We start from the raw sequence: 18,824 nt of genomic DNA on the forward strand, positions 1-18,824 counted from the left end.
TTACGCGCCACTCTGCCATGGCCCGGGGTGCCACCGGGGTAATTACACCAGAGCAAGAGACATCGGTGGCGGCAGATTGGACACAAATTTGTACGCGAGGACAGCGGGGGAGGTCTGCGATTTTATTTTTTTTTTTTATTATGCGAATGGAGAATGTAGCGATTCCATTTGCAGGGTCCAGAAATCCACTGCGAAGGAAGGAATCTGACATTTTCATGACAATTGCTTATTTCATTCTGTGAGTCACATGGCAATACCTACAGGCTTCTGACATTCAGGGTTAGTTTTTTTATTTCCTTATTCCTGAGGACTGGACTGCAGATTAATGCGTCCAATATGATATGTCAATCAATTTCAGTGGGCAGGGCCACCAAAATAGTATTGCTCAGCTTTTTGATTTTATCCCATGGGAAATTTCTGTTTGAAAGATAACTCTGATTTGATTCTGATAATTAGAAGTAGGTAGTTAAAGACAGATGTATCAGGTATGTTTGGAGTAGCTAAAGTTAAAGTATTATGAATGTTTCATCATACAAAAAAAACAAAAAATCTGAAAACCAGGACGTACAAGAAGTGAGTAATTTGGAACCTAGACTCAAAGCTAATAACAAACGCATGATGAGTGTTTTCAAGTTCATAAAAAGTATAAAAATAAGGGAAAAAACAAGAAACAGGATTTTTTTTTAACAGGAAGGCGAAGGTTAACCAAGGCTGATTCTACACTAATCCATCATTTACAAATGGCGTTTTCAATCGTAACCCTAAAATGTCTGAGAACGCGTACGCCCCTGTACTGCACATAAGGAAAATGTGATGAGGCATTTCTTCTATTTCGGGTGCTTTAAAACTTCATGGAAATGTCAAGTGAAGGCACGTCACATGACTAAAAATGCGTTTTCAAAAGCTTCCGTTTTCGCGTCGCAGTGTGGACTGTAAAAATGGAGGCTTTTGAAAACACATTTTTAGTCAAATCTTTAGTGTTTGCAAATGTATCCACTATTGTGAATACGTTTTTTCATGCACTAAAATCGCTGTCTCACTGTGGATGGAAGGCCAAAATGGACATGGCCTAAGTAACCACACTTTACATACATGCTGAGCAGAAAAAACCTCTGAATACACAAAGAACAGCAGTGCAAGACCACACCCATGTCAAAGGACAGGAATGGGAGGCTCGAGAAGGAGGTGCAAACGTTTACACAATGTGAGTAATAATAAATTATCTATAGAGCATTTTCACACACGGTAACTCGAACTCTTCAATACATAAATAATCATGATGGATTTTAAAGATTCAATTCTTGCATCAAAAATACTAAAAGCTGGCACCTTCTAGGGAATGAATTCGTAAACAAACGCTCAGTAAGGCTAAGAAGCGAGGAAAACATATGCAGTTGCCAGAAACGAAGAGCAGATGGGCTCCGGTGCTGTTGTGGCATCCGCCCAGGAACCCAGAGCGTCTCTACACTTAAGTACCTCCTCAAGGTGCGGCGAGCGGCGCAATCAAAACCCAGCACAGAGTCTCGCTCAGAAATTAATTATATCTTGGCACTGTCGGAAAACACGTCCTTTAGAAAGCAGACATACTCGACGCGGCCCGCTGACATTTTGTCTTAAGCTGCACTAATGTTACGGCTCAGACAAAGCTCACGGAGTCGGCGGGAAAAAAACAAGCTCGTTCAGTTAAAGGAACAGCTCAACAAGTTTATTTGAAAAAAAAAAAAACGGTTTCTCTGCTTGATTACAGTTAGGTTGCAAGATTGTTGCTACATCATTGCTATGGTATTCAGGTATCCAGGGCACCAGGCAGTTCATAAGTTACCCCAATTAGGTTTCTAGGTTTAGCTTATATGGTTCCTATGATATCCTAACCAGTTTCTAGGATGTGGCTAAGTTGCTGTTGTGCTGTTGTATTACACATGATACGTGTAGATGCTAGGTTAGCTGGGCTGGTATCTAGGGCTTTGCTAGGTATCTCATGGTATTACAGGTGGTAAGATGTGGCTGCTTGGTATCCTAACTGTTTTTTACAGTGTTGCTAGCTGGTTGTAATGTTTATTTAACGCATTGCCTAGTTAGTTGGTTGCTATATGGTTGCAGCTAGTAGATTGTTGGTGGGTGGTTACAAGGTTGGTCACTAAGGTACCACCTGGTAACTAATTGCTATCATATTACAGAAGGTTGCAAGAGTTCTAGTGGGCAGTAGTCTTGCCAAATTGTTTCCTTGTTACCTGATGGTGTTCACCTGTTTTGTGTTACTTGCTCTGCCTTGTTTTTTTGTTGTTGTTGTTCTTTTGGTTTATGATCATGAATTATCCTTGTTACTTTTGGCTGACCTGTGCTCTGTCCTCCTCTATAGACTTAAAAAATAAATTCATATCTTCCAACCAGGGCGTTCTTGCCCCTAAATTGCTGAGCAACTAATATTTCAGTAGTCCCACCCACTCAGATTGATTGACAGCTCACCAAAGAAATAAAACACACGAGTGTAAATGTTATTGTGGATCCGGAATACAGGATACCAGTACACAGTGTAGGTTTTACCCGGACATGTCACTTTCACACACACACACACCACACACTTACACACCACCAAGGCTTCAGCAAATTTATTCTTCTTTAATGGCAGCTCTTGTCAGACCTCAGGAAATTCTTGTCAAAAAGTCTAATGTCCAACTTGGCAGACTGACAGGCCCTGTGGAGGGACATCTGAGGCATACAAGGACATAATGAACAGTGTATTGCGTAGGATTTCATTTAAACCTTTCACAGGGGGGACAGAATGGAGGGGGGGGGTACAGGCATTCACACTTGCCTTAATACCCCCACTGGGATCTCTGTCCTATTAAACTTAGGGGCATTTTTGGGGTAATTCCTGATGTGACATTGCCTTTTCTGCTGCGTCAGGACACACTCAGGCCTCCCGGAGGACTCGTTAATGAGCCGGAGAGTGGATCATCAAGTCCCAGCTTTCTCAGCAGCACAAAGTTGACTTCGGAGCACAGGATATGTGGAACGAGTTATTATTTCATTTCATCAGCAAGCCGTTTTTCCCTCCTTATAGGGCACTGCTCGAGCAATAGTCACCGATATGTCATAATAAATCCATCCTGCATCATGAACAATCGCTTTTACCTAAGTATATTAATTACTAACAATTAGTGATTAGGGCATGCTGTTGACAGGAATTTATTCTTGAACTTTTAACATTGTTTTGATTAGATTAGATTAGATTAGATTCAACTTTATTGTCATGAACTTTATTGGCCAATGAAAATCAGTTAACCAGAAGTGCAAATAGCAATGTATTTAAATAAATATATAAAAAATATATTTCCTTTTAAAACTGTCGGTTTCTGTAGGTAGTTTATCATGACTTGTTTTTAGTTACTGTTGAGCTAGATGATGGGACATGGGAGGTGGGTTAGTGAAGGGGTTCAGGACCCCTGTTGGGCAAAATCAATAATAACACTGGTATAAAGATTTGACATTTACATTTTCGGCATTTTCGAAGACGGCATTGTACAAAATGACATTGATCTCATTCAAACAACTGAACAGCTATGGGAGGTGGTAGCTCAATGGTTAGGACATTGGACTTTGGATCGGAAGGTCACAAGTTCAAACCCTAGTACCATCAAGCTGCCACTTGAGCAAGGCCTTTAACCCTGAACTGCTTGGTTGTAATTACTTTTGCCAAATATCATACTGGGCTTGCATGAGGGCCCAGGAGTGGCAGCAGTATTTGAACACATGGCCTTTAGATCCAAAGTCATATATAGAAAACTATTTTTTTTCTGATTTAGAGCATTTGGCAGATGTCCTTATCCACAGCGGCTTACGGTTATCGCATTCATATAACTGAGTGTCTAAAGGGTTAAGGGCCTTGCACAGGGGCCCAGGAGTGACATACATCTAACATTTACAGCATTTGGCAGACACCATTATTTAGATTGACTAAAAATCATCTCATTTATACAAGGAGCAGTTGAGGATTAAGGACCTCTTTGCTAAAGGGGTCCAGCAGTGGCACCTTATTTAAGGTGGGATTTGAACTCATTATCCTCTGAACAGAAGTCAAACACTCTTTGACACTCGAGACTAATTCCACAATAACGACTCAGAAGGTAACCCCTTTGAATACCTTTTCAACCAATCAGATTTGAGGATGTGATTAGTTACAGGGAGGGAAACTTTCCCAGACCATCGATCATCTAAACGCAAAGAGACGCACTGGGAGAGGTCATGAAACACTACAGGGGGGTTACAATCTTGTGTGTTCGGGGTGGAATAATAAAAATGGTTCTGATAGTGATACAGTGCTGTATTGTATGCGGTCTTATGTCTCCAGCCCACACAAACACACACACACACACACACACACACACACACACACACACACATGGATACAATCGCACAGCTTATCTACTTTGCTGGATCTCATTTCACAGCTTTGTTCTCTTCACACACACACACACACACACACACACACTGATTTCTTCTTTGAGCCCTGATTACGTTCAGCGTTCCACGTTTCATAGAAACAGTCACTGTTCACGATCTGTCATCTAATATCATTTCTTTAGTTTTCAGAATCACATCAGCACTTCCAGGGGTTGGTTTATTTCTTTTTTGTTGGCGACCGCGTGCCAAATGTAGACATTTCCAGTATTTTTTTTTCCTTTTCACTGTCAGGGTCACACTATCTTTTGGTTTTGAGGGAACAAAACACTTTAGAGTTTGCAGTCCACATCCTGCTGATGCATCACTCCGTCAACCATTTTGTATTAGAATAACATTCTCTATTGAAATAAGCCAAGTGGTCTTAGGTGAAAAAAAAAAAAAAAAAGAAATCATCCCTAAGAAAAACCATCATTATTGATTACCTATTCGGTTACACCGAAATCTTAGCGAATAACACCAAATTATTCATTTGATTTTTTTTTCTGAAAACTCATGGCCTTCTTGCTAAAGCACATTCATGCTCATCCTCTAAAACACTAAATAAATTCTGCTTTATCAGTTCTTGCAAATCCTGCTGTTGAAGAGCGAGATGCTGGCTGAAGTGTTTGCCTTACTATCGTTTTTAAACGTATTTTTTCATCTATAAAGGAAAAGCTGTAAGTTTAAGCGGCACGAAGGTGCTGAGCTGCACAGCAGCGTGCGAACATCTCCGTAGATTTACTGGTCGTATCAAGTGATATTTAAACCCAATGGCTCGAATCAGCAGCGCTAAATTAATTCCCACTGAGTTATACAACGTGTAAATTAGTATTTTTTTTAATGCACTATATGGATACTTGTGTGTGGACTCCTGGGAATAAGATTGGTATGTGCTTCTTCATCGGTACCCTGCTATAATAAGCTCCCACTCTTCTGGGAAGATGTTCCACTAGATTTTCTGGAGATTTGTGTGAGATTTCCATTCAGCAATAAGGGTGTGAGTAAAGTCAAGTGCTGATGTAGGTGTCAGTCAGTGTGAACAATTCATCCCAAAGGTGTTCATTAGAGTTTGAGCTCTATAGAAGGCCAATCAAGATCTCATGTGTTACACCATCAATCCATGTATCCATCTTTCCACACTTCAGGATCACATGGTCGAAAATTACAGACCTTCCATAGACACAATTTTAACGAATTCATTTTCCCTGATTTATTTCCCCCCACCTTTTTGACGAATGGCTCGCTGATATTCGGGACTTTATTGTCCATTTGCATATAAACAGCAGTGTAATGGATACGGATGTGCACGGAGACACGTCCCCGTCTGCCGCAATGTCGCGACTGATTTCCTGACCCAGTAGTTCCTATTCTTCCCTTGACAGACTCAGCGGTACCCTTGAACTGATACATTCCAGCAAGCTTGTGTGTGTATGTGTGTGTGTGAAGTCTTGTGCATCGGAAATTACCTCTGTGCGTCCGAGCGGCCAAAATCTTTCGCCTTTGAAAGCGAAAAGACCGCAGGATGTAAACACGAGTCGCCACAAAAGCATTCTCTAGAAGCTAGCTCTGGTTATTAAAGCCACTGAGGACTTACTTTTGTTATTGGAAAACCAACAGTCGGCGAAGGGAGTGATTCGAAATAATTAACGCGGATAGCTGAGCACCCATAGGCACGCTATTCTTCTTAATTCATCATCATTATTATTATCTTTATTAAAAGGCATGATTACCTCGAACTGGTTTTGCAGAGAAATGCTGTGGGAATAAAAACTAATTATCAGAGTTTTTTTGTTGCTTTTCAGCTATAAAAACTCAGACTAAGTGGTGACACGCACCAGTGGAATATCTGTAGTTGGTCTAATGAATGGTTGATGTTGCCCCAATGAATTATTTGTTGTTGACCCAATAGAATGTCTTGCTTAAGACTCAGTAGAATGACTGATGTTTGCTAGGCTAATGTCGGTCTAGTCATGACAAGGTGGATTTAAAGGTCTCTGAAATCTGCTTGACTCTGGTGGTCAAATATTGACCCAAAGGGTTCATCATGCATTAGGCACTATGTAATGGCTGACATTGGCCCAATGAATGACTGATGTTTGTCCACGGTTTAAAAGCTCGACTAAAACATGGCTAAAAATCTTGTCGAACATAAGCAAAGGTGTTTGTCACATATATTTATTCAGAAATTTTACTTTTACAAATCCCAGTTATGCTAGGAAGCTGGGGGTCACAGCACCCCTGGAGCACAGAGGGTTAAGGGTCTTGTTCAAGGGCTCCAAGAGTGGCAGCTTAGTGATACCGGGGCTTGAACCCCTGACCCTCAGATCAGTTACCCAAAGTCTTAACCACTGAGCTACCTACACTGCTGTGTGGCTGACATTGGCCAAAGCGTGAAAGGTCCATTTTACCATTGTGGAACTTCTGTTGAATCCTGAATAGAGCACAGTCACAGGGAGAGCTCTATTGCTGTGCAAGGGGGTTATTTTGAAGGCAATAGTGTGTAAACGTAGACAAAAAGTACTTTCTTTTAAACAAATGCAAATATTTTAAGAGAATTCATTAAAAACTAGCTTTTTGAACGAAAAAAAGTATCAAACTTATTCAAAATGAAGGAGCAGGCCACATAGAAAAAATTACGTTAAAGATGGTGGAACATGTGCAGAGGTAGCAAAATGTACAAACTCGTTTTTTTTTTCTTGAAACGAGGACGTACACATAACTTTTCATCTAGATTTAATGCAGGGTGTAATTAGTGAGTTCAAACACCAATGCTGCCTCTGATGCCTTTTTCATCCGACGTCAGCTCCAGCTGGGGATCAAAAACGCTCCGTTGACAGTCGGGCATCTGGTTACTCGAGAGGCCGAGGAGGATCCCTCCACGCCGGACTCCGTCCTCCCCCTGTGCCAGAATATTCTGCTTCTGACGCCTGTAAAGAGACTTCGCTAATTACCTTGTTGGCTGACTCTACAAAAAAAAAAAAAAAAGCAAACGATGTATCAGGGGCATCGTTAAAGCCGGCTGGAAGAGTCTTCCAAAGAAGTTGGTTTGTTCATTTATTTATTTACGTACTCACTTTTTTATGACTAGCATGTGTCCCAAACTAGAATTCAGCTGTTCAGCATTCAATTTGAAGAATTAGCTGGCATGGCACGTTGAAGCTCTTACTGCTAACTGAGGCACCACACAGGTATTTTAAAGTGATTGAAAGCTTAAAGATGCACTCTTAAAAAACCCAGATGGTTGCTCGCGTACACGCTCGTCAGTTACAGACACGCCGATATGTTCGTTTCTGTGCCGTCAGCCAAGCGGGAGGAAGGAAATGTTGACAAGAAGCGAAAAGTGGTCTTCAGTGGAGTCCCTGAAGAATTCGCTTGAATTCTCTTCGCGTCCAACTTGTCAACTCGATGGTTCAAATGAACTCTAATAACTGCAAATGGATCAGGCAAAAAAATAAATCTGAATATGTTTATTTGAGGGGGAGAAAACATCAAAACATTCTGGACAATCAGAATAGAGAACAGCGCCATGGAAGAAATAACCCGAACTGCTGTAGTGTTGTGCATCATGATATTGTATAGTCATATTTTATGTATTATCGACAGTGCTGAGGAATAGAAAGAATCTGCACCTGCACCTTGTTAGTCTCGTCTTACACCAGATATCGATTTTGACGCCTCTGATGAGCCGGGCTGATTTGACTGACAGCAGCGCATGGGGGTGAATTGAGGGCCTGGAGTCTGTCAGAGGGGGTTTTGGCAGAGCAGGTCTGGCTTTGAAAGTTGCTGCATATTTGATAAGGCTCGGATCCATGCTCTAGGCTCAACTACAACAGGGCCAGGCAACTCTGAATTAGCAGAATGCGATTAATAAATAAAAGGGCAGGCATCTTTCTTTCCACTGCAGAGCTCGAGCCGGACAGCCTGGGAGAGAAACAGAGCTGAAGATCGAACAAATGAGGCCATGGTATGCATTGTGAGATTCTAGAGTGGTGATCAGATTTTTCTTTCCAGCAGTGTGCCAGAGTAGCACTAGGGACCTCGAAACAGGCTGCTCGTTCTTCACATTTGTACCTCATCAAATGTCGAATCTCATCCGTGTCAAATAGCAGCTCCATATCTAGACCTGTTCCAAAACTAAAGCTAGACGGTTTGACCTGACTGGAAGGCTAATTGAGGCTAATTTGCTATGTTTACAGAGGATTTGCTACAACCCTCTCCTGTCAGCCATGAGCACAAAATCTGATGCCATGTTGGTCCCTAAACCTGGATACTTGAAAAAACATTGCTTAATCTGATGAATCCTGATGCCTTTTGGGTCAAACAGAACAGATCTATGGACCCTAACCAACCTTGTGTCAGCAACCTCTGATGAGTATGTATTCCAGTATTTCAATTTTCAATTTCATACCTGCTTGACATTCTGACATTCGGGACGCTTGTCTATTCAGTTTCATGTCACTTTTGTCTCAGGATCTAATCGAGTGTGTGGGTGCCATCATCTCCCGACACGATTTGATTCCCGATATGATTTCACAGAGCGGCTCTAAATAAAAACAGTTCTGCCCTTGTAACACAGTCAAGCGCCGAGTTCGCTTATTGCAATCTGGCATCTGGTTTAGGTTTTGTATAGTGTATCCTTAAGCACCTCTGGCGATGCTCACGCTCAGCCGTAACGGGATCAAAAATTGATGTGCGTTCTCGATTAATTATTGAGCGAAGACTCGAAAGAAGAATCACTACACGTGGGAAGGTATGGCCTTTGTTATCCTGCTGCAGCAAGACTGTTTCAACCATCAAGGCCAGGGAAGAGTCACTTATGGCTTCCTGGCTTTTGCTTTGTTGAATCCAGACTAGCGAGAGAGCTAACATAGTATTGGGTAATTGGGGTTGTTTTTTTGAGGGGTCATCCATTGGTCAAAAGATTTAAATGCACAGATAGACTGATCTGGGTCACCTGTGATGGGCATCAATGAGGACTTTCATTCGGAGGAACGACTTGCTCAACTGGGACCTCAGTTGCTGTATACAAATCTTCTATTATTGATCAAACTGAGCTCTATACTTTTCATGTAGATGTAGTAGTCAGACTGTTCTGGTTGTCCAGGGACCAATTAAGTTGTAGTATTTGCCAAAGTGGCCTAATATTCAGTTGCTTTTAAAAGTAAAAGTCTGTGATCTATAAACTGGCACATCATCATAATGAACAGAGCGTAAAAACAATGGCTCAGTAACTGTTACACTGAAGCGCTGCGCTGCCATCTAGAGGTTATATTTATAATACACATGAAACAGATAGACAAAAAAGGGTACTACAGTGTACATGTCTATACAAGATACATTCAATATTTGTAGATAAAAAAAAAGAAAAAAAAAAGAAAGATGTACTACATATCCATCATATTATGTTTTCTAAAGAGCCAAAGGACGGACGTCTCATGGTGACAGAACTGGAAAAAAAGGACAAGCAGATAAAAAAAAAATATATGAACAAGCTATTAAAATAAAAGAATATATTTCAAAAAATTGTGAAAAACTTACAAAGAAGGAGGTCGAGGTCAGATTTTTATTTAGGATCCTCGTAGAACATGAAATCCTAATAAAAGGAACAAACCAGTGCCGATAGTCAGATCTAGGGGAAAAAATGGCCTGGCAATTTTTTTTTCTCAATGTAAATAGAAATAAATGCTTACGATTAGAAAACAGGCTCCAAGAAGCACCGCCTTCATCTTGACATCCAGGTCCATTGGAAACTCGATGCCGAAATTTTCAGCGTCGCTGAAAGCCTCTTTCAGGAGGCCCGCCCACTGCTTACTGATCCGACCCACGGAGGCCGTTTCGTCCAATGACAAAACCTGAGGTTAAAAAAAAATAAAGGGGATGAAATCACTTGCTAATGATTCCAGCTACTTAGATTTGCCCTTTCTTCTGAAGTTCATTTGAAAAGTATAGTTATAGAGAAACATTTTTAATCAGGAAGTAACTCAGGTAGGAATCAAAGTCGAGAGTGGGGAAGTGAAGAAAAGTCGGATCACACGCTTTGGTATTTTAAGGAAACACAATGCGAATTTCCTAGAAAGGTGATACACCTGAATTCCAAAAATGTTCGCCCCCTATGGTAGAAACCCAGAATGGTTCTCAAAATGTTGAAAAGAAAAGAAATTACCTCAAAATTCACATCAGAACAACATTTCCAGGGGCAGCAGGGTCCCACAATCTTCAGAATGTCCTGTTTCTTCTCATTCTGAATGGTGTATTTGGGTAAGCAAGGGTGCCATGTCTGAACTATGTAGCCAATAGGAAAGCCCGGTGGAGACTGCACCTCAAGCTGAAAGCAAAAAAAATGATAAAAGGTTTAAGTCGCAAAAATTTCCCCCCTAACGGGATGTTAAATAGATACAATGGAGTAGTACCTCTTGCAGACAGCAGGGGAAACAGCAGCTGCCGCAGCGCAACGGTCGCGTCAGCCTCATCACCTCGTAGCCCAGGTTGTCCTGAATGTGAATGACGAAGGAACGAATTGGTCCGCAACAGTTCCTATTACAACAGTCGTTCTCCTCGGCTACGTAAAAGATCTGCTGGCCGAGCGTGTTCTTCACCATGTACTTGTTGTTGGTCTCACATCCAAAAAAAACTGAATCGCAGGACCACGTTGTGTTTTCATCAAATAATAGTTCAAATACCATGACACCGAACTTTAACACTACTATTTTGCAAATTTAGGGTTTTCTTCTTGTGTATTTTAAAGTCAAATAAAAGGGCTGTCCATTTCCCACTGGTACCTTAATGTTTAATGGGGCAATGTTATTCCTGCCCCAATGGATAGCTATTCAATTAGTGCAAGTTAAAAATACAATCAGCGTTCTGTATATCAATCAAACATTCAATTAACAAAATTCAAATTTAAGTCCACCGCCGTGTGTCAGGATGTCAATACAAGATAGTTGTTAGAGGGATCATGATCTCTTATTAACCAAGTCACAACAGCTCATATGCCAGGTTTTATGATTTGTTCTTTTTTTTTTTTTTTTATGCTAACTACTTGAAAGTAAAAATCGCTCACCTTCAACCATCTCAACCTTCTGGTGAATCAGAAGCTGGTTGATCTGATCCCCATTAAAAGAACAATCATAAAAACACACAGTCAAACGCACATACTTTACACACTCATGTTTCACACCATCTGATATCTGTTTACCTCAAATGTACACTGTTTGATTTCTCACCTGTGTCAAATACTCCAGGCCAGGGGGACATCCAACTGGTCTCATGGGAAGACTCTGAGGAGCCACAGAGTCTGAAAATATTGTTCAATGCTTCAAAATAATTGGTAGCACACACACACGCACTAATATATATATATATATATATATATATATATATATATATATATATATATATATATATATATATATGCGCATCTCAATTAATTAGCTTCTCAAGGCTGCGGTTCTCTCTGTGGATTGTGTATCTTTTTCTTCCACACTCTTTCCTTCCACTTTTTTTTCACATGCTTGGATACATCACTCTGTCAACAGCACCTTGTTTGGACATGTTTGTGGCTTCCCCACCGTGTGAAGGGTGTCAATGATTGTCTTCCTATGATTGTGTAGCCTAGTAAACCAAACTGAGAGACCATTTTGAAGGCTCAGGAAACCTTTGCAGTTGTTTTGAGTTGATTAGAATATGGTGACTTGCCAATCAGCTCATTTTTTGAGATAGTGAATTGGTGAGTTTTTGTTAAATTTGAGCCAAAATCATGACAATTATAACAACCAAAGACTTAAACTACTTCAGTCTGTGTGCATTCAATTTATATACACGAGTTTCACAATTTGAGTTGAATTACTGAAATAAATTAATTAATTAATATTTAAAATCAACCAAACTTTTAAACGTGCTTACCAGGGGCTGGATCAGTGATTGATGTTTCTCCCATCTTAAAGTCCCAAGGGGAAAAATTTACTGCTTGTAAACCTGCCTAGTAAAAGCTACACTAACAAAACACAAAGCAATTCAAACGCACATAACCAAGGATGAACCACGTGTTGAAGCCGGAAGAAATTAGATAGCTGAGCAGAAAAACCAGATGGAGCTGTGTACGAGCTAAAAGTGCCTATAGGAGAAACAGAAACCAAAACCGAGTATTTCAAGAGAAACACTGTGTTTGTGTGTGGGTGAGAGAGAGAGAGAGAGAGAGAGAGAGAGAGAGAGAGAGACTGGATTAAAATGTGCGGTTGCACGTAATGACAATGACATTGGGTCCCATATCTAACTAATAGCTACACACACACACACACACACACACACACAATTCAAAGGTCCTCAGAAACCAGTATTAGAACTGTATTGCTGAGAAACGTGGACAAAAACGATTGCCCATTTTTCCTGCATCCAACACCTCAACTTTAAGACCAGAAGCCGGAATTAGGAAGTGCGGTGATGAAAGATTGTCTATACGACGCGATAAAAGAAGACAATGAAGCCTGTTCTTGATTTTATTTTTAATTGTGCCCATTTATTGATTAATATTTTTATTTTGTTACATGCAATAAACATAACTAAAATGACAAACATGACTTAAAACTCATGTTTTAAGCAAAAACAAATCATATATATAATTGTTTACTTAAATCTGTGTATAATATATATGAATTATATATATATATATATATATATATATATATATATATATATATATATATATATATATATGAATTATAAAGTCTATTTTTATTTATTAACCTATCAGTGTTCATTCATTTTCTCCATTGATCTAGAAGCACCTCCAGGACGGGCACGATGCCGACACTCACGCCTCCGTTCAAATCGACGTCCTGATCCGAGATCTTTATGAGTTCTGGTACAAAAATGTCTTTCCTCAGTTGCATTTAAAGCGTTATTTGGGGGGTGAGCAGTGTAGGATCAAGGGGATCAGGTTGAGACACATCGACGATCAGGCCTTAAAGGAGGATTTTTTACTTTCCAGAAGTACCTCAGTTACAGACAAATCCTTCGTTATTGATTAAACCTGCCACAACCGGTGGTCCCCCAATCAGAAACGAGGCTGGGGTGCAGGCGTCGGGAAAAGAAAAACAGAAAGAATTGCTTGGTTCTAGTGAGCAGACAGTAGGACAAGAAGTAGGTGCAAGGTTTCAACACAAAAACTGGGGTTCTTTACTCGTTCAGTTCACTGTAGGAGTTAATGGGGTACAGGTTACGTCTTCCAAAGTGTTCCAAACTTTGTATTACTTTTAAACGATATTTACACGATGGCACATCATGAGAACGACAGCTGAAAACTTTCATCTACATTCCAACTTTAAAAAAAATGACAACATACTGTACATTGAAGATACACTTAAGTAAGAATAAGAAGAGGTGTAGAACTGTATGGTCTACTCTTATGTATATACTGTATATAGCAAAAAAATACAAAATGTGTGATGCTCGGAAGCCTCGCAGCAACGAAACTGAAATAGAAAACAAAAGCAAAGAGAGTGTGAACGAACCTTGCTTAAGGACGACTTCGAAAAAACTTAAAAAAAATAAAATAAGCATTGATACTTACACAGCTCAGTGCCTCCTCTGTTTATTCTCATAGAACATAAAATCCTACAGAGAGTCAGACAAAAGGGAAAAAAAACATGAGGTAGCGTTTAGTTCACTTCATATGTTTTTATAATCCAGCACACACAAATCAAGAGAAATAAAAGCTCACAATCAGAAAGCAGGCGCCGAGAAGCACAGCCTTGATCTTCACATCCAGGTCCAGAGGGAACTTGATCCCGAAATTGTCAGCGTCCGTGAAAGCTTCTTGTACGTAGCCAGACCACTGTTTACTGATGCGGCCCACCGACGACGTTTCATCCGTCGACAGAACCTGAGTGAAGAAACTAAATGTTTATTCTAAATTGGTGGACTAATGCCATCCTGAAATGATGCTTGGGGGTGCAACTTATTTTATTATTATAATTAGGGGGCCAAGCAAGAAGCATTGGTTCTTGATAGGAACCAGTGGCAGACCGGAACCAGTGGCAGCCCAGAACCATTTCTCAGAAAGTTGCGAAGTTTGGCACACTGATTGACTGATGGTCTACGGAACGTTTTGCCAAATTTGGGCCCAGTGCTATTAATTTAATCAAATTTAGAGTATGTCTACAGCCATACATTTTCAACATGTCCAAAGTTCCCTGGGTAAAGACAGTAACATTTTACAATATATTGTCGATTTCTACTTAACGAAAGGTTCTGGCATTTTGAATTTTGTCAACGACTTCACCAGATTTGCCTCACATCATATAATCACATTGTCACCCATTTTCTTTCTAGACCTTTCCATTGTAGTGAAGTTACAAATCACTCTTGACCCCTTTGCTAAAGTTAAAGGTCCCATTGAGTTCAGGTGCTTGGCCCCACGAAAATTGCTTGCACCGTTATGATGTGCAAAAAGGTTCAAACAATACCTCGAAATTCACATCTGAACAACATTTAAAGGTGCAAAAAGGTCCAACAATCTTCAAAACGTCCTGCTTCCTCTCATTTTGAATGGTGAACTTGGGCAAGAAAGGGTGCCATGATTGAACCACATAGCCGATTGGAGTGCCCGGTGGAGACTGCACCTCGAGCTGAAAGCAAAGCAAGGACCAAATCATTTCAGTCACTGAAAATGGTTAAAAAATCCTCTTTAACACTCTATACTGGATCCCATTCTGTTGCCTTCTGGGCCTGAATCTGTTTCTAAAGCTCTAATGCCAAGTTGCTTCCTAAAAACGATGATGGTGTACGTGCAGTACCTCTTGCAGACAGCAGGGGAAACAGCAGCTCCCGCAGCGTAGCGGTCGTGTCAGCGTGATCACCTCCTGGCCCATGTTGTCCTGGATGTGGAGGACGAAAGAACGGAGTGGTCCGCAGCAGTTCCGGTTACAGCAGTCGTTCTCCTCGGCTACGTAGAAGACCTGTTGGCCGACCGTGTTCTTCACCAGATACTTGTTGTTGGTCTCCCATCCTAAGAAGACTGCATCGCAGAGCAACACATTAGCCAAATTTGTTTAGGAAATCATGTCTGGAGATGTTTTGGGTTTGGTGGAAAATATTTTCTTTTCTTTTTTTCTTACCAGTACAGTAAACTTTCAGAGACAAAGTCATTTACCTTCAGCAAGCTCCACTTTCTGGTGAACGAGAAGCTGGTCGATCTGATCCCCAAATAAAAGAACACACACACACGTAAAAGCTTCAGGTGACACAGAATTCACATTGGAAGTACATCAGGAGCTCACACGTTTTGAACACATTAAGAGTTTGGGTGAGCTCTAGGACTGACAATCTGATTAGTCATCACTGATACAATCGGTACTCGGTTTTCCATCATGGCTTTTAGTTTTTATTTTAAAGTTAACAACCTCACCTGCGTTAAGTACTCCAGCCCTGGTGGACACCCAGCCGGTCTCTGCGGAGCCGGCATCATCGCCGGAACCTGAGGAGGCACATACCCTGCAAATAGAGTGCATTTTTTATATTTATATATATAAATATATACACACTATATTGCAAAAGTATTGGGTCACATGACCTTTCCTGCTATATGTGATTATTTTCCAAATTGTTACCACAAAGCTGGAGGCACTCTATGATTTACCTCAGATAACTAATGGTACCAGAACCCAATATTGAACGGTTCTTGATGGTGGACTCTTGGTTCATACCTGGTGGTACAGGAACGTGTCCATAACTGGGATTGGAGAAGTTTTTTCCTGGCTGGAGATCAATGCAGTTGGCTGTAAAATGACCTGCATGATGAAACATGAAGAAACAGTACCATAATACAAATTGATGAAGTCTTGAGACAATTAGAAATCAGGGGAAAATATATACAGTATATACATCCTGAAGACTCCACCTAGAAGAGACGTTTTCCCCAAAAAAATTAAGTAAGATTCCAACATCTGGAAATTTTATTTGGGTTTTTTAAAGAAAAGGGGGGCATGCAGAGGGGATTGTTAAGCATAAAATATCTAAAACTATACATAATTCCTATTAGACTGAGCCGTTAATTGCACTTACCCGCTGGATCCATGACCTCCAGTGGACGTTTTCTCTCTGCGGGGAAAACAAATCCATAAAATACAAGTTACTCCAACTTTCCTGTTAACTGGGTTCTGAATGGAAAGTTAGTAAAAAAAAAAAAAGAAAAAAAAGTCTAATAAATGATTTATGTAATGTAAGACTTTCTAGTGCCAAAGAAATTATAAAAAGAATAAAAATTGCATACCCTGATTAAGAACAACAACAGCAGCAGCAGCAACAAGGCTGGTAAGAGACTGTTTCCAGAACAGAAACCAGATGTTTTCATGATAAAGAGAGGTGATGGGGAGGGGGGAAAAAAAGAGAGGGAAGGTTTTAAAAGGGAGGTCTAACAGTGCTGGATAGGAAACATGACATGGAAAATAACTGGCTGTGTGTGGGGTGCAAAAAGAAGTGTAGAACTGATGTGTTGATTACACGATCCAAAGTTCACTGTGAGGGACAGGCACTAGGACCTGATCCAGTTTTAATTCAATTTCTTTTTTTTTTTTTTTTACGTAAATCTGTCATTTTCTGTGGAGACACAGAAGGAACATTATCGTCATGGTGCAATTATGAGTTTAGAGGCTGGACATCTGATCAGAAGGTCATGAGTTCAAATCCCAGCATCAACAATGTGCCACTTGCTGGGCCTTCAGGAAAAAACATTTAACCTTTACCTGCTCCGGGCGTAAAATGTACCCCTTAACTCCAGCGGTTCGACTCTGGGTTTCTTCCCAAAGCCCAAACATTCACTGCTAGATACACTGCTCCCTAGATCTAAGTGAAGTCCAAACATCTGGGGTTCCATAAACCCATAGACACACTGACCTTTGTTGAACATCCCATTCGAAATGTATTTGCTTTTATAATAACCTCCACTATACTGGGAAGATGTTCCACTGGATTTTGGATGATTCATGAGATTTCATTCAGCCACAAGGGTGTTCGTCAAGTCAGGGACTGATGTAGGTGAGGTGAGGAGGCCTTATGGTAAGGGCTCCATAGCAGGCCACTCAAGATTTTCTACTCCAACTCACGTAAAGCATACGTTCATTCACGTCCTCCAGCTTAGAATTTGGAACTCGGTCGATGTCTGCCATCTTGGAAAACAGGTCCGTTCTTGAAAAACCTCCGGGAGGGGTTTTTTTTTTTTTTTTGTCCAACGAATTCGATCGGGAATTTATGAGATGATCAGCGGATTGAATCAGATCACGAATGGCCAATTGATGGTTGATTTGAATTTACAGCGAACGTTTAATTTTCATTAATGAATTTTTTAAAAATGCTTAGCGATAATAAAAGATAAGGCTGGGAACCAAAATTAGCCCTGATGTAACCTAACTCCTAAGATGGTTGGTTGGAATGTTTTGGAATTTGCATGCTGTGTGTGTGTGTGTGTGTGTGTGTGTGTGTGTGTGTGTGTGTGTGTGTGTGTGTGTGTGTGTTTTTCCTTTCCTCTGGACAAGGTCACTTCAGATCAGTATTGTCTATTATGATCTTTTTATTACATTTCCTCTGGAAATTCTCAACCGTCTAACAATGAAGTTCAAACGCAATCGTTATATAAAACCCCTTCCCCTTAACCCCCAATCACCAATCATGTCAAGTGAACCTGGACTTGACATATTACTGGGTTAAATTGTGGGAAATTCTATTGTACAAGCCCTTCCTATAGAAAGAACGCCTTCCGAAGCACCAAATGACCCTCGATCTTTGCAAATGGACTTCGAAACACATGCAAATCCAATAAAATCCCATAGTTCAATCATTCTAAAAGACAGATTATGCTGAAGAAATGAAAAAGGAAAAGTTACACATCTTGTACTCACCTTTTACTAGCGGTAGATTTAGAAAGGAAACCAGAATTAGGATGAGGAACAGCACGCCTGGAAGATCTCCACCATACGTTCATGGCGTTGCCTCTCTCTCCCTCACTTATGCTCTCAGAGAGAGCTGAAAAGCTGCGAAAGGAAAGTTATTATCCTGACGCTCGCTTTGAAGCGGACGCTGGAGAGGAGACTCCCACAAGGAAGAGGCGGAGATGATAACAGTACACTTTACACAGGCAGACATAAAAAAAAAAAAAAAAAAGGGTGTGTGTTTTTCATATCACTCCTGACTTAAGAGGTAGCTCAGGGAATGGTGAAGGGAACCCTGGGAGATGTACTCCTTGGAGAAGTGTGTGTGTTTACTATACTTTAAACATTAACTACAATGAAAGACGGAACGTGTGTAGATCTAAAAGTAAGCGAACTCCAGGACTTTAACCTTCTGATAGAATGTCTGAACAACTCGAGCAGGTGACGATCCTCGTTTTC

At 40.6% G+C, this 18,824-nt stretch overlaps 2 protein-coding genes and 1 long non-coding RNA gene across 9 annotated transcripts in view; all 3 read right to left on the reverse strand.

Moving 5' to 3' along the window:
- The window catches only part of LOC124387645, a 43,291-nt gene extending 41,703 nt beyond the window's left edge, over positions 1-1,588 (reverse strand). For both annotated transcript variants that reach the window (XR_006926198.1, XR_006926197.1), the window contains exon 1: positions 1,330-1,588. This is a non-coding gene — a long non-coding RNA (uncharacterized LOC124387645). The remainder of the gene's footprint in view (positions 1-1,329) is intronic.
- Positions 1,589-6,549: 4,961 nt separating this feature from the next.
- Positions 6,550-12,643, reverse strand: LOC124387655 (phospholipid scramblase 1-like). 5 transcript variants are annotated; one of them, XR_006926202.1, is made up of 9 exons: positions 12,346-12,643; positions 11,667-11,737; positions 11,504-11,546; positions 10,854-11,074; positions 10,607-10,768; positions 10,134-10,295; positions 9,982-10,036; positions 7,518-7,871; positions 6,550-7,408 (listed from the first exon to the last, which is right to left on the reverse strand). XR_006926202.1 is itself a non-coding variant. In XM_046852128.1 (8 exons), the coding sequence occupies exons 2-7, from the start codon at positions 11,709-11,711 to the stop codon at positions 10,007-10,009; spliced, it is 663 nt and encodes a 220-aa protein (XP_046708084.1). In that variant the 5' UTR covers positions 11,712-11,720; positions 12,346-12,642; the 3' UTR covers positions 7,896-9,890; positions 9,982-10,006. The 5 variants fall into 5 exon arrangements, 4 of the variants coding, with proteins under 4 accessions (XP_046708084.1, XP_046708083.1, XP_046708086.1 ...); XM_046852128.1 differs by lacking the exons at positions 6,550-7,408; positions 7,518-7,871 and adding an exon at positions 7,896-9,890 and having other exon boundaries at positions 11,667-11,720; positions 12,346-12,642; XM_046852127.1 differs by lacking the exons at positions 6,550-7,408; positions 7,518-7,871 and adding an exon at positions 7,896-9,890 and having other exon boundaries at positions 12,346-12,640.
- Positions 12,644-12,982: 339 nt separating this feature from the next.
- On the reverse strand, positions 12,983-18,538 carry LOC124387653 (phospholipid scramblase 1-like). 2 transcript variants are annotated; one of them, XM_046852125.1, is made up of 11 exons: positions 18,336-18,538; positions 16,712-16,760; positions 16,504-16,539; positions 16,146-16,229; positions 15,848-15,933; positions 15,593-15,635; positions 15,237-15,457; positions 14,907-15,068; positions 14,162-14,323; positions 14,012-14,055; positions 12,983-13,913 (listed from the first exon to the last, which is right to left on the reverse strand). In XM_046852125.1, exons 3-10 carry the CDS (start codon positions 16,514-16,516, stop codon positions 14,017-14,019), a joined length of 810 nt encoding a protein of 269 aa, XP_046708081.1. In that variant the 5' UTR covers positions 16,517-16,539; positions 16,712-16,760; positions 18,336-18,538; the 3' UTR covers positions 12,983-13,913; positions 14,012-14,016. The 2 variants fall into 2 exon arrangements, with proteins under 2 accessions (XP_046708081.1, XP_046708082.1); XM_046852126.1 differs by lacking the exon at positions 16,712-16,760.
- Positions 18,539-18,824: the final 286 nt, after the last annotated feature.

This window comes from Silurus meridionalis, chromosome 6, assembly GCF_014805685.1.
Source record: "Silurus meridionalis isolate SWU-2019-XX chromosome 6, ASM1480568v1, whole genome shotgun sequence".
NCBI classification, from domain to species: domain Eukaryota; kingdom Metazoa; phylum Chordata; class Actinopteri; order Siluriformes; family Siluridae; genus Silurus; species Silurus meridionalis.

Excerpts from the sequence above, each read along its gene's own strand:
- LOC124387655 (XM_046852127.1), bottom strand. The coding sequence starts at position 12,379 with ATGGGAGAAACATCAATCACTGATCCAGCCCCTG. Across the intron at positions 10,769-10,853 it reads TCCCCTGCTGTCTGCAAGAG|CTTGAGGTGCAGTCTCCACC; the intron begins GTACTACTCCAT and ends TTTTGCTTTCAG. Across the intron at positions 10,037-10,133 it reads TTGGAGCCTGTTTTCTAATC|GATTTCATGTTCTACGAGGA; the intron begins GTAAGCATTTAT and ends TCCTTTTATTAG.
- LOC124387653 (XM_046852126.1), bottom strand. Across the intron at positions 15,636-15,847 it reads GGCTGGAGTACTTAACGCAG|ATCGACCAGCTTCTCGTTCA; the intron begins GTGAGGTTGTTA and ends TTTGGGGATCAG. Across the intron at positions 14,324-14,906 it reads GTTCAGATGTGAATTTCGAG|GTTCTGTCGACGGATGAAAC; the intron begins GTATTGTTTGAA and ends TTCTTCACTCAG.